This window comes from Camelina sativa, chromosome 17 (assembly GCF_030686135.1).
Source record: "Camelina sativa cultivar CO46 ecotype springtype chromosome 17, ASM3068613v1".
Lineage (NCBI taxonomy): Eukaryota > Viridiplantae > Streptophyta > Magnoliopsida > Brassicales > Brassicaceae > Camelina > Camelina sativa.
In genome coordinates, this window is record NC_141896.1 from 8,030,744 (window position 1) to 8,043,469 (window position 12,726).

The window sequence follows — 12,726 nt, forward strand, 5'->3', positions numbered from 1 at the left end:
AAATGAAATATAGAGATAACGTAGAAGAAAAGTCAAACTTGTCCTAGTTGGCAATCCAACTACTAAAGCATGTAGTTCCATATCCAACTAATTTCGTTGTTGATTAGCATGTGATTATGTCAACCTTATAAATATGTAACTTTTGATATTGTTAAAACGAATTTTTATAATTTTAATGTAACAACCATCTAACAAGTAAAAACAATGAGAAGAGAAGAAAACTTGAATTTCATTTAGTTTTGACTGTCCTTGAAATGTATATTGGAAAAGATAGGATAATTTTGTGGAAAATCTAAACAAGAAGACAGAAGTCACATGCAGAGGTAGACATCTAAAGAAGTAATCACATCCTACTTCCCACATGGATTCGTGATATGACAAAGCGTCTGTATCTCCAATTCTCATGAACAATCTCTCTCACTGTTTTTTTTTTTTTTAATTATTCATCAGAAAGAAACTATATTACTAAAGATAATCAAAAGGATTTTAGTCTTTAAGAGTGAGAGAGAGGAATTAGAACAAACAAAATAGTTCTTATGTGGCTGTCTTTTAGTTTTCTTCTCTGAGCAGAACCAGAGAAAAACATTTTTGCAGAGATTCTTTTGTTCTTTATCTTCGGCTTCTTATGATTCTTCTTATTGGCTTGGCGGTTTCTTTCTCTACCTTAGGTTTGTGAAATTCTTGAATGTACATTCCTCTTCTCTCATCATGACAAAAATACATTTTGTTCTGTTCTGTACCCATAAACTAATGAGCTTTTTTCTTCTTTTTGGAGTTGAGTGGGATTTGAGAATCTAGGTGTTGAAAATAGGGTTCAATAGATCCATAGGTTTCTGTTATTAGCCTTAACACTTTTTAGACCTTTGCTACGAGTAGAGACAGTAATGCAACTTTTTCACTACACAATTCATAAGTAAAAATGCGAACTTTCAATTTTTTGTGGTTGATAGGGATGTTAAGCTGTAATTTAGCTGGAGAGCAATGGCGTTCACATTGAGCCATTGTCAGTGCCAAATTTTATTGGAATCTGAATTGATTAAAAAGATGAAACTTTTTTTGGAACTATATGAATATGGAAAGTGGCGTCATTCTCGTTATGGTTCAATCAATGGTGGTGGTTTGCTATTGATGGTGATATAACGAAAAAGCTTACGTTTTTCCCCAAATTAGGTTTGTTGGAAGCATAAATAAAAGAGTAGACACTGTCACCTACAGAGAAAAGAGTTCAAATTTTTCTCCCTTTTTTTCTTGTTGTTATTGTTGTCAGTAGCACGTTAGGCGTCGGACACTCGCCGGAGAATATTCCTGGTTTCAGGTGTGGTGATATATCCTAGATTTCTTCACACCATTCTCATGGCTGCGAAGCTTCTGCATACGTTGGCAGATGAGAACAAGAAAATTGGATGTATGAATGGGATTTTCCAAATCTTTGATCGTCACCATGTTCTGACAAGCCGGCCTAAAAGTCTTACTTTAGGTAATCATAATTCTTGACATTTAAGTAATAAACAATGCCTAATGCTCTTTAGATCGTGTCTCGTAGTGGTTGACTTGTACGTGGTCATATGTTAACAACGTTCTTAACTTATAGTATGTCTTTTTCAATCTTCTTTAGCTCTGTTTCTTCATGAACTTAAAAAAGGTCTTCTCTGATTCTTCTGTGAGGACTAAAAAGGTTTGTGCTTTCTCGGCTGTAGAGAAAAACTTGCTATGGTTTGTGAAATGTCTGTTCTTCTTTGTTACATTGATTTAGGTTTTGTGTGGCTTTCTCTTGGTAGCTTTTGACTTCTCTTGAAATTTGCAGAAGCTGCTATGTTTAGGGTTCATTGACTTGAGATGATTATGATATGATTCTGAAACTTTGTAGTTGTTGTTGTTATGTGTTGTTTTTGCAGGTAATGTACATGTCAATAGTATCAACTTTGAAAGGGACTCTGTTGATCCAATTTGTCACCAAAGATCAGCATTTCAGTTTCAAGACTCAAACATTACTAGCGGAAATGGGTCGAGCGAGAAACTAACAAGGGTATCAACCGAAGCTTCAAAGGTATCTTTCTCATCGTCGTGTTCATCATCTTCCCCGTTATCTTCTGAGGTCAACAGAGAAGTTCAGCCTGAAATTTCTGCGGATGACCGAGTCATTTTTCCAGAATCTCCTGCAAGTGATCCAACAATGAGCCAAGGAAGTGGTGGTACACGTATGGGACTTGATCTTAGAGATGTTGTTAGAGATTCTATGTATAGAGAAGTTAGAGGGCTCTCTGAAGTATGTAGACACAACAAAAGAGAGGATTCTCCGAGACCCTACGGTTTGAAGCAATCTACGCCTGTCGATTTCAATGAATCCTGCAGAGCTCTAGCCAAACTTAGAAAAACATCTCATCATTATTACAATGAGGCTGACATGAAAGACGCATCCCGTTACTATGTTGATTCTCGCGGAAAGTCGAAATCCGGGAAAAAGCTGAAAGAGTTGCCTAAGCTTTCCTTGGACAGTAGAGACCACATTGATCTCAAATCAGGTAATAAGCTTTTTGAAAGTTTAAGCAGGAGCTCTAGCATGAACAAAGTTTCTGGTAGCCCGAAACGGCCTCCTAGTCTTGTTGCAAAGCTAATGGGCTTGGAAACATTACCTGGTTCTCCTTTGGGCAGAGACAAAATGAACCTGTTTGATGATAGCAGTGATCCGTTCTCAAGATCACTGAGGGAAAATAGCCTGAACCGTTCTCTCCGGTTTTCTTCTAGCTCACCACGAAGCTTTGGGAAGGACCCTGCTTCTTCTTCTTCTCCAAGATGGAGAAACTCTGAGTTTGTTATGAAACCCTTGTCAAGTTTGAGATATCCCATTGAACCAGCTCCATGGAAGCAAACTGATAGAAACCGGTTTTCGCAAAAGCAAGCCTGCAGGCCTGTGAAATCTCTGTCACAGTCAATGGAGGGAAGATTGAAAGATCTCGAGTTTAAGCATTCGGGAAAAGATCTCAGTGCTCTTAAAGAGATATTAGAGGCCATGCAATCAAAAGGTCTCTTTGATACTCGAAAGCAACCACAATGCATAAACTTGGAAGCTCAAAGAGATTATGAAATGGCAGATTCTGCAACTTCTAAACATGATTCAAGAGACCTGCGAACCCCGGTGATGCCATCCAAAAAGAGAGGCCCAATTGTGATTATGAAACCTGCCAGACTTGTTGAGAAATCTGGTATTCCTTCATCATCTCTGATTCCCATTCACAGTCTATCAGGTCTTCATAAGACCTGCAGAGAAGAACCTGTAAACGGTAGAAGAAATTCAACAAGTAGAAAGGCAGCAAAAGATCGTAGTCCTGGAAACCAAAGAGCTGAATCATGTATCAGTTCTGTTGATAAGAAATCTAGCAGCAGAAAAGTGAAGTCTTCTCAGGTTTCTAGTGAAAGCACTTCAAAGAATTCAGGATCTACAAGTCCAAAATTGCAGCAGATGAAGCATGAGCATGACAAGCGTTCTCGACCACCAACCTCTCCATCTGATTCAAGCAAATCAAGAAAACAAACAAACCGACAACCTGTAGAATCCACTAGTTCTCCTGGTGGTAGGCGTAGCAGACCCAGGGATCAGACGAGCTTGCAGCAAAATGATGACCAACTTAGTCAAATGAGCAATAAATCCAGGACTGAAACAGAAGCCACCGTGAGTATCAAAAATGGTGGAAAAAGTCCATCTGTAATGGAGGCAGCCAAAGCTGTAGTCTCAAACTTAATACAGAATGTGAGTTGCTGTGTCTCATGCTACTGCTAAATTGTTTGGTACTTAAAAAAGTTTCAGCTGCTAAATTCTAGAATTTTCTTTTATGTTTTCTCAGAAGTCCAGTCCTCCTTTTAGTGAAGATGGATCATCAGAACATCCAAGTCCAGTTTCTGTTCTCAACGCAGCAATCTACAGAGAGATCGAACCATCTCCTGTGAAAGTCCAAGCTTGTGAAGGCAGTAAGACCTCTATATATACATCTTTATTGGAAAAATGCAAATGGTTTTATGTTTTCAATCATTTTCATTCAGTTTCTGACTTGGATATTGATTTTGTAACAGGTGTTAATGGCCTTATTGAGTCAGGTGTTGAACATTGCGAGGAGGACCAGTGGAATCCAGCTTATAGCTTCTCAAAGAAAACAGCCAGCTTTTCGCCAGAGATGAACCGAAAGAAGCTTCAGAATGTTGAGCATTTGGTTCAAAAGCTAAGGAGACTAAACTCTAGCCATGATGAAACCAGCCAAGATTACATTGCATCTCTATGCGAGAACAATGATCCTAATACAGATCACAGATACATTTCTGAGATTCTTTTAGCCTCAGGTCTTCTCCTCAGAGACCTCGGCTCAGGATTAACAACTTTTCAACTGCACCCTTCAGGCCACCCAATCAATCCAGAGCTGTTCCTTGTTCTTGAGCAAACTAAAGGATGCAGCAACAACAGCAACGAAAAGTTAAACCGCAAACTTGTGTTTGATGCTGTTAATGAAATACTTGTAAAGAAGCTCGCTTATGTTGAGAGCACTACAGATCCATGGATGAAGCAAGCTAAAGCGGGGAAGAGGGTCTTAAGTGCGCAACATCTCTTGAAAGAGCTATGTTCAGAGATAGATACACTACAAAAGCAAGCCAAGAAGAGATCAGAAAACTTCTTGTTGTTGGAGGAAGAAGAAGAAGATTTCTTGAAATGTATTTTGGATGAAGATATGGCAATCCGATCTGGGAAATGGACAGACTTTGATGATGTAATCCCTGGTTTAGTGCTCGACTTGGAGAGGCTTCTCTTCAAAGATCTGGTGAGTGAGATCGTGCACGGTGAGATTGGTCGTCGGCTGCAAGCAAACTCAAGAAGACAGAAAACGTTTTCCACCGATGAGTAGATATTGATTCATAAGCTCGTATTTTTGAAACTGTATTCTAAAGCCGTATATATATAAATACAAGTCAAAATAGTCATGAAAACATTCTCTATAATAATCTCTTTTTCTTTCTGCGTCTTCTTTGCCGGGTGATCCATTTTGATTATGTTTTACTGAAACCATAGACAAGTTTGACACATTACTATGCTTCAAAAGGCATAGACAGTAGGTTACAGGAACAGAACACAAGATATGCTCTAATGGAAAGTCTCAATACATAAGTCACAATAAACTTCCCCGAGAACATTTCACATTGCCATCAAACCAAAGAGAAAAAGAAAGGAGAAGAAGCATCCTCAGGGGTTCAATTCAACAAAAGAAGCTATTTTTACAACTTTATCGACGATCAGCTGAATCAACGGTCCAGATCAATTTAAGACATTAATCAACGGTCCATATCAATTTAAGACATTAATCAACGGACTAGATTATCTCGTGATAAAATCGGTACATAAAGCCAGGGTTTTTTTGGCATAGTGAGCGAGACTTGAAAGACGTTGAGGGGTTTTGTCACGACCGGCGAGAACTGAAGACGCTTCCAGAGATTATCATCGTCATCCACAGAGTAAAGTCATTTGCTTTCAGCTTTGAGTTTTCTCTGTTAATTCCGGTTTCGATCTTATTTTCTGAAAGTTACATTAGCTAGATCTTTCAATTTCTGGTTCCTTGTTTTCCCTCAATTCCTTGTCTTTGCGTCTCTTCCCAGACTCTAGGGATTTGATTTGGATCGTACATGTGTTTTCATTTCTCTGTTTCTGAGTGAATGGGTTCGTCAGGAATGGGATGAGTGAGTTAAAGTTGTAAGCTTTAGACTCGATTCTGATAAATACTGCTGTGTGATTCTATCCGGGAAACAAAAATTGTCAGAAAACAGATCTATTCATGAGTGTTTTTTCACCTTGTGATCACCAAATCTATCTACATTCTCAAAGTTTGTTATTTTGATATTGTCTTCTTGGAAAATGTGCTTACAGATTTGACCAAGATGCATTACATGGGTTTGTTTAGTAAAGCTGGAAACATATTTAGGCAACCTAGAGCGTTGCAGGCTTCGAACGCTTTGTTACAAGGCAATCTTTCATTGACTCCATCCAAAATCTTTGTTGGAGGTGAGACTCCAAAACTTCTGTTTTGTTCTTGAATCTTGAGAAAGAGTTTTCCTTTTTTTGAGTTTCTCTGTTTGATTGTCTTATCCTGTTATATGCTGCTTCTTTTCAGGTCTCGCACCAACTACTGATACAGATCTCTTGAAAGAAGCTTTTAGCAGTTTTGGAAAAATCGTTGATGGTAGCTATCCTTTTTGCTGCTGAATCATTTTTCCATTGGGTTTTCTTCGCATTGCTGACTAATATTTACTTTGTTATTTGCAGCTGTGGTAGTTTTGGATCGTGAAAGTGGTATTTCTAGGGGCTTTGGTTTCGTAACATATGATTCCATTGAGGATGCTAATAACGCAATTCAATGTATGAATTATAAGGTGATACCAATTTTCCAGCTTCTTTGCTATATATCATGTCATGAATCTAAATTTCTTTTACTCACTTTGTTTGATTATATGAATCTAAATCTATATGTCATGTCATGAATCTAAATTCCATACCCTCACTATCTTCTGACTCTATGAAAAAAAGTTTCCAGAACACTAGTTTATCAAATTTATCATCTAGCTTGTAATGCTAGTCATGTCTCTCGTTTGATAAGAATCTCTCTTAGTAAAGAATCAAAATACGAAGTAAAACCATTTGTATTATTGCTTTGTTTATCTCATTTTCCTTAACAAAGAGAGAAATGTTTTGGTACTGCATTGCTGCTTCAGAAACCAACTGGAGCGTTCTTTCTTTCTTCGCTTGGTTTTGTCAATTCACCAATTATAGAGTTTCATGCTAAAACAGGAACTTGATGGGCGAATAATTGGAGTGAATCCAGCTAGTTCAGGAGGTGGTGGTGGTGGCGGTGGCGGTGGCGGTGGCGGTTTTGCTAGAAGGGGAGGTTATGGTGGTGGTCGTGGGGGATACGGTCGTGGGGGATTTCGTGGGGGTGGCTTAGGCTTTCTTCGTTAAATGGGCATCCAGGAATGATATCACCGAGGTTGATTAGTCTGTGGTTCGGTTTTCTCTTCACAAAGACCACTATTTTGATATAAAAATGTTCGTGATGATGTTTGAACAAACAGATCAAGCGGCTAAAGTTGGCAAAATAAAACATTTGTTGGTTCAATGGAGTTTCACACAGTTTTTTAAAAAAGGTACAAATTTGGAGATATGAATAATGAGTTTAGCTAAATGAGAAAAATCACTATAGAGAGGCTTTTAGTCCAATGAGTTTATGAGAGTTTCAAACTTGAAGATAAGCCAGTCTGCTTTTGCTGCAACGGCTTCACGAAGCTGAACTCCGGCATAGCATATGAACAAGTCTGCGCCACCAGGTTTACGTGCCTGCAAGTGAATTACTTTAGTTATTCAGACATTTGTGAGTTCATTGTTTATATGTAAGCTCTCAGTTAATAAAAGCTTACTTCGAGATCGGTAGCACCATCTCCAATCATGGCCATAGTCTTGTAGAGACGAACCTGGAAAGAACCAAGTCTGATTGGTACAAAGTGTAGTATTCAACAAGAGATGGAGCGCAAATTAATAAAAGTTTGATGAACCTTTCGTATTTGTTCCACTGCCTTGGCTTTTCCCCCACTTCTTGATGTAGGTTCGTTCTCATCAAATCCCAAAAACTCGCCGGAGTTTCCAAATAGAAGATTGTTGGCAAAGATATTCTCCCGAGGGATGCCAAGAATCGATGCTACAGGCTACAGTGAAACGAAGTTCATTCAAAATCTTATCACCATGATTGCAGTATTCTACACAAGAACTGATGCAACAGGCCATAGTAAAGAACATGAAGAAAAGAAGTGGGAGAGATAGAGAGAGTACATTGATCATCTGTCGAAAACCTCCAGATATCAAATAGACATCAATATTATTGGCTCTGAGCTTCTTAACCAACTCTTCAATGCCAGGGGATAGCCTCCACAAAACAAAGAAACACACTATAGTAACACATTTCAGAAAGCAATTTGTATGTCTTAAGCAGAGAATCAAACAAGCTAGATGTTAACCTCTCTTTTGGTCAAAGTCTATTCAAGACAAGAACTTGAGTCAGTGAAACACTTAAAAGCAACTCTACTTTTAAGCAGAGTGAATCAAGGAGACGAAGCTCGCATCATACCAAAGAATCAAAATAACAACATACCTTGGGGGTCTCTTTTCAAGATATTCCTCAACTTTCGAAAGAGAAGGCTTGAACAAAGAAAGTCTTGCAGCTAGAGCTTCTTCAAATGGAACAGATCCACCCATTGCTCTAAGAAAGCAATACTCAATACGTTTAGGTAAAACAGCCGACGACAAAAATCATCAGAGCTCTAGAATATATTAGCGTTGAGATGGACCACAAACCTGGCAGTCCATTCAGCAACAGCCTTTCCAGCACCACAAAACTCTGCAAGTTCATCAATACCTTCATCCACACAAACCGTACTATCCACATCGAAGCATACCGCTTCAACACTTTCCCAAAGATCAAGAATTTCTAGCAATTCATAAAAACAAACAACCAACAGTAGAAACTAAGCTTCAAAGCATACAAAATCTATAAACAGTTCAAAAGCTAAAGACAGTTAATTCTTAACCACAGGTCAGGTCAACAATGGCACAACAGATTCTAAAGTAACGAGAAGTAGTTTACCATTAGAAGGAACAACGTTGCCTTCGTGCCCCAAAGCTGACAGCTCCTGTGGCTGTACAGAAGCAGTCACTGGACGGAGCAATTTGGAATGGTTCATGATTGACACACGCCCTCTACAAGGATATCTCCTTAACTCAAGGCAGGACAAATTAGCAAAAAGTGATGAGAGCTTTCTACAGGGAACCTGAACTGGCACAACCCTTGAAGTAGTTAATGCTTCCATTAAACTTGGAGCTACAACAAACCACAAGAAACAAAGGAATCCAATATAGATTTATCAACAATTCAAATACGAAACGAGCTACAATGTAAATGTTTCGATGCAATGAATTTTGATTTTAAAACTATATTGTGAAGAGAAGGAATCAACGTGATCTATCAAATTGCTAAGTAGAAACAGAAACATCAAAACCGCGAATGAAAGCAGAGATTTTACGAGGCAAGAATTGGATCAGAGATCTGTACAATAACAGACGAGAATAGTTACAAATCGGAGAAATCGCCGGCGGTCGTCTTCGGCTGCTGCTCAGAGGATCCGATCAATTAAAATAAAGCCACTGAGAAGAGTGTGTTGTTAATTTGGTTGGTGAAAATATTAACCAAAATGACAATTTTGCCCTTTTTAGTTTTTTTACATTAAACCGTCAAAATGGCATTTTTATCCTTTGCTTTTCGCTTAGGTTGGTTTAACCGTCGCGGGTCAATTCAGACAATCTCGGCAACTAGTAAAGTGGTTTGCTAAATAGTAGTATTTAAGATGTCGCCATTACAATTCCGGTGAAGCTAACCTTAAATATTTCTGTCTCCTTGTTTAAAATCAAGAAAATGTACAATTTTTATAGGAGGCAAGTGGGTAACAGCTGGATAAACCAGACAAAAGATGGAACAAAACAAGTTACACTCTCAAATGTCTCTCTTTTAAAGATTCCATCAATTAAAGAGACCCACACTCACATCATCCCACATATATCACTTAAGTTAGCTAAACAAGTAGAAAGGTAGGAAGAGTGTGAAGAAGACTAAGATGAATCCAAATCTTGGATTTTGGAGTTTAAATCCAAAGGATGGATCTGTGTAATCCGGGTTAATACCACCTGTTCCAGACGGTATTCCCAAACCTCCTCCTGTTGATGGTGTCATTGAGTAGGGTCTTGTATTCGTTGTTGTAGGGACTCTTGTCGAAGGTGTTGTCGTCACTGGAGTCGTTGTCCCACTTCCACTATATTATTAAATGCCACAAAAACAACATACATACAAAAAACACTATCTTAGATTGTAGCAATCATCTATTGACAAAAAAAAAAAGATTGTAGCAATCATCTAATTTCAAGGTTGGATCATTGCAAGCTAAAACAAAAGATCGTCCACATCAAAGCCAATTCTTGTTTCAAAACATACACAAGGGATGAAGAAAGAAAGGTGTGTACCTGGCACTTGCAGGGAAAGGGCAAGTAGTGTAGCCTATATATCACAAGACCACAATGGTACAAGAGACAACAGTTACTAATAAAATAAATATGTGTTCTACAATCTAGTTTCAAAATCTGTGTAGAGAATCTTGAGGTGTGATACTATATAATATGATAATGGACACTTTGTCTCTACCTTCTCTGATTTGCTTTCAAGTTGGTTTCCATTTAACTCAGAATTAAATAGTCTACCCACCATCCTCCTCACTTTCATATATTGCTTTTAACTTTACCTCCTTAAGTTACTAATGTGAAAGATGGTACACTAAATGAATCTAACGAATAAATGCAGAGGAATTGGTAGGAGAGACTCACTGGGATCAGAGGCTGAGACGATGGCTGTGCCAGCAAAGTCACAAGTGCCCTGAGACTGACCTTTCTTCTGAAAGAAGCTGTTGACGGCGTAAGAGCAATGAGACTTGACGGTGTTAGGGTTGAAGCAAGGTCCGTTCTGGTGAATGGGTCCACAATCAGCTCCTGCACCACATGCGTAGTCCAATGTCTTCTGCAGCATTGCCTCGCTTAACCCTTCTTTGCATACACACCATGTTCCACCTATACAATAACAACACACATAAGACATTCATGACCATTTTTTGCAACTCTCGTTCACTTATTATGTGTGAAATGAAACCTAAATGTGTAATTCAAGATTGTTGAACTCCACATTCAAAAAGGAAACACCTTTTTATGAAAAGAAAGTATGGGTAAAAGCGAAAAAATGGCCTTTTAATGTAGACAATTTCATTAAAAAAAAACTATGAAAGCTAAGAAATTTGTGAGTGTTCTGTTCTAAAACAGAGTGAGAGAAAGGAGGTATTTTTATGAAAGAAGATGACAAAAAAAGAAGAATCTTTTATTTTTTTTTCCCATCAAAAAGAAAAGAAGAGGATCTACATGAGACAGAGAATGATTATTTTAATAAAACTTTGCAGGGTTTGAGCAGAGAAGATATTCTTACTTGAGTGACCAGCCATGGCCAACAAAATCACCGCAAGAACAACAACAGCCATGGTCGCTGCAACAGAACCCAAGCACTTTTGGATGCAGCTAGTTGCAGGGAGAAGAGAGAAAGAAAGAAGGAAAAATAATGGAGGAGATTTGAGAAGGTTTTGAAGGTAACAAGAGGTGTGAGTGAGAGAGAGAGAGAAAGAGAGTCACTGCATTGAAGACAGTGAAAAAAGGCCTTTTTTTTGCTTAGATCCTGCAGAACAATGATGTCTTATTAGTCAGTTATTAACTTATTTGTTTTAGTTATTACTGTCTCTCTCTCTACTCCTAAAACAAGTTGAGCATATGTATATTTATGTTATTTTTTTCCATACAAAGTACAATTGAAGAATGTAGTAAACTATATTTATTGAGAGAAAAGAGTAAACTATAATCATACAATCAATTTTTTTTTTAAATAGCCTTAGGCCATGTTTATGGGCAAAACAATGAGGTGATCTTGGGCTTTATTAAAATGAGAAATAATGAATAGTGTTTTTAAGATCAGGCCAAATGATCTTAATTAAGATTTGTTCTTCAAGTGTTCTTATGCTGACATGTCACCTTGTAAACGAAAGAAATGTTGATCTTATTCCCTTTCCCTTTCTTATTCCCCGACGAGAGATTTTTTTTTCCTCACCGTCGTCTCCTCTTTGGTCATCATCTTCTTCATCGTCTCTTCAGTACCAGAAACCCTAATTTCGCAATCAAATGTCAAAATTCCCAAATCGAAACGGAGACAACAGAGGATCCAGCTCAACCGAAGAATTCTTCAAGCTCTTCCGGAGTAGGATTCGGTTCTCCGGCTAAGAAACTGAGTGCGGCGGATTCATCGGGGAATAAGAAAGGGAAAGGGAAGAGAGTGGTGAATCGGCGTGCTCCGGTGGATAAACCGGTGTTTATGAGCGAAGAAGGAGCGGCGAAAGCAGAGGAGCAGAGACAGAACGAGAACGCGTTTCTTCTCGCTCCAATCCAATTCGTGAAGGTGATTTCGTGAATCCAGAAAGCTCTGAAGCCAATAAGGTTAGAAATATTCCTTTAGTCTTTTTACCTATTGTTCTGTTTATCTGATTCGTTTGAGAGTTGTGTGATTTATTGATTCTTGTAGACTCGAGAACCAAGTTTTAGCTTATTGATGTTATCACTATACTTGACTTGTGTCATTCGAAGTAGAAATGTGTTGTGGTAGCTTTAACTCAAGAATGTGATAATGGGCAGATGCTGTATGTTATCAAGGATAGAGTTCGTGAATTGGATCAATGGTGTAACAATCTCCTTAAGTACGGTGAAGCAGCAGTCTCCTCTGTGAAACGAGACGACAGTCCTAAGGTTCGTAATCTTCTAAACACATATATAATCTCATGGAGAGACTCAATGGAATGTATCTGATGAAATGCATTTGGTGGAATCATATTAGTTGATCGAACATGTCCGTCACTTGTCTCTTGTAGTCTTTGAATGAAAAGTTTATCAGAAGCTGAGGTATAATAAGTTCATTTTTACCGTCTCTCTTAGAAGATGACAATCTCATAGTCGAGACTAATTAAGAGGAGGTTATGATCAGGTTATAAGAGAAGGGAATGACATAACACTTGTTGGATGGG

The 12,726-nt window shown here is 38.3% G+C and overlaps 4 protein-coding genes across 18 annotated transcripts; 2 read left to right on the forward strand and 2 right to left on the reverse strand.

Annotated features, from left to right (window-relative positions):
* The first annotated feature begins 258 nt into the window (after positions 1-258).
* On the forward strand, positions 259-4,998 carry LOC104756202 (protein LONGIFOLIA 2-like). Of its 8 annotated transcripts, none has more exons than XM_087494207.1 (6): positions 326-668; positions 951-1,170; positions 1,268-1,477; positions 1,896-3,748; positions 3,843-3,966; positions 4,069-4,998. In XM_087494207.1, exons 3-6 carry the CDS (start codon positions 1,354-1,356, stop codon positions 4,887-4,889), a joined length of 2,922 nt encoding a protein of 973 aa, XP_087350333.1. In that variant the 5' UTR covers positions 326-668; positions 951-1,170; positions 1,268-1,353; the 3' UTR covers positions 4,890-4,998. The 8 variants fall into 8 exon arrangements, with proteins under 8 accessions (XP_010477046.2, XP_010477047.2, XP_010477049.2 ...); XM_087494208.1 differs by having other exon boundaries at positions 1,271-1,477; XM_010478744.3 differs by having other exon boundaries at positions 259-1,170; positions 1,271-1,477.
* A 175-nt stretch (positions 4,999-5,173) lies between these two features.
* Positions 5,174-7,074, forward strand: LOC104756205 (small ribosomal subunit protein mS86). The gene is made up of 5 exons (XM_010478750.3): positions 5,174-5,493; positions 5,903-6,037; positions 6,147-6,215; positions 6,299-6,405; positions 6,821-7,074. Exons 2-5 carry the CDS (start codon positions 5,914-5,916, stop codon positions 6,986-6,988), a joined length of 468 nt encoding a protein of 155 aa, XP_010477052.1. The 5' UTR covers positions 5,174-5,493; positions 5,903-5,913; the 3' UTR covers positions 6,989-7,074.
* A 42-nt stretch (positions 7,075-7,116) lies between these two features.
* On the reverse strand, positions 7,117-9,425 carry LOC147923403 (phosphoserine phosphatase, chloroplastic). Of its 8 annotated transcripts, none has more exons than XR_015586133.1 (8): positions 9,151-9,425; positions 8,664-8,897; positions 8,375-8,507; positions 8,172-8,279; positions 7,853-7,968; positions 7,579-7,728; positions 7,444-7,497; positions 7,117-7,363 (listed from the first exon to the last, which is right to left on the reverse strand). XR_015586133.1 is itself a non-coding variant. In XM_087494216.1 (8 exons), exons 2-8 carry the CDS (start codon positions 8,884-8,886, stop codon positions 7,238-7,240), a joined length of 888 nt encoding a protein of 295 aa, XP_087350342.1. In that variant the 5' UTR covers positions 8,887-8,897; positions 9,151-9,425; the 3' UTR covers positions 7,117-7,237. The 8 variants fall into 8 exon arrangements, 5 of the variants coding, with proteins under 5 accessions (XP_087350342.1, XP_087350343.1, XP_087350340.1 ...); XR_015586131.1 differs by having other exon boundaries at positions 9,100-9,235; XR_015586132.1 differs by having other exon boundaries at positions 9,129-9,222.
* A 22-nt stretch (positions 9,426-9,447) lies between these two features.
* LOC147923404 (PLASMODESMATA CALLOSE-BINDING PROTEIN 3-like) lies at positions 9,448-11,526 on the reverse strand. Its single transcript, XM_087494219.1, has 4 exons — positions 11,094-11,526; positions 10,448-10,687; positions 10,091-10,124; positions 9,448-9,882 (listed from the first exon to the last, which is right to left on the reverse strand). The coding sequence occupies exons 1-4, from the start codon at positions 11,143-11,145 to the stop codon at positions 9,642-9,644; spliced, it is 567 nt and encodes a 188-aa protein (XP_087350345.1). The 5' UTR covers positions 11,146-11,526; the 3' UTR covers positions 9,448-9,641.
* Positions 11,527-12,726: the final 1,200 nt, after the last annotated feature.

Bases quoted from the DNA above. Each gene is read 5' to 3' on its own strand.
- LOC104756202 (XM_010478744.3), top strand. From the start codon at position 1,354: ATGGCTGCGAAGCTTCTGCATACGTTGGCAGATGAGAACAAGAAAATT. The intron at 1,478-1,895 runs GTAATCATAATT...TTGTTTTTGCAG, and splicing joins GCCTAAAAGTCTTACTTTAG to GTAATGTACATGTCAATAGT. The intron at 3,967-4,068 runs GTAAGACCTCTA...ATTTTGTAACAG, and splicing joins AGTCCAAGCTTGTGAAGGCA to GTGTTAATGGCCTTATTGAG.
- LOC104756205 (XM_010478750.3), top strand. From the start codon at position 5,914: ATGCATTACATGGGTTTGTTTAGTAAAGCTGGAAACATATTTAGGCAA. The intron at 6,216-6,298 runs GTAGCTATCCTT...TGTTATTTGCAG, and splicing joins TTTTGGAAAAATCGTTGATG to CTGTGGTAGTTTTGGATCGT. The intron at 6,406-6,820 runs GTGATACCAATT...ATGCTAAAACAG, and splicing joins TTCAATGTATGAATTATAAG to GAACTTGATGGGCGAATAAT.
- LOC147923403 (XM_087494216.1), bottom strand. From the start codon at position 8,886: ATGGAAGCATTAACTACTTCAAGGGTTGTGCCAGTTCAGGTTCCCTGT. The intron at 8,508-8,663 runs GTAAACTACTTC...ATGAATTGCTAG, and splicing joins CAACGTTGTTCCTTCTAATG to AAATTCTTGATCTTTGGGAA. The intron at 8,280-8,374 runs GTTTGTGGTCCA...TTGCTTTCTTAG, and splicing joins GTTGCTGAATGGACTGCCAG to AGCAATGGGTGGATCTGTTC.
- LOC147923404 (XM_087494219.1), bottom strand. From the start codon at position 11,145: ATGGCTGTTGTTGTTCTTGCGGTGATTTTGTTGGCCATGGCTGGTCAC. The intron at 10,688-11,093 runs GTAAGAATATCT...GTTATTGTATAG, and splicing joins GGCCATGGCTGGTCACTCAA to GTGGAACATGGTGTGTATGC. The intron at 9,883-10,090 runs GTACACACCTTT...TTAATAATATAG, and splicing joins CCTTTCCCTGCAAGTGCCAG to TGGAAGTGGGACAACGACTC.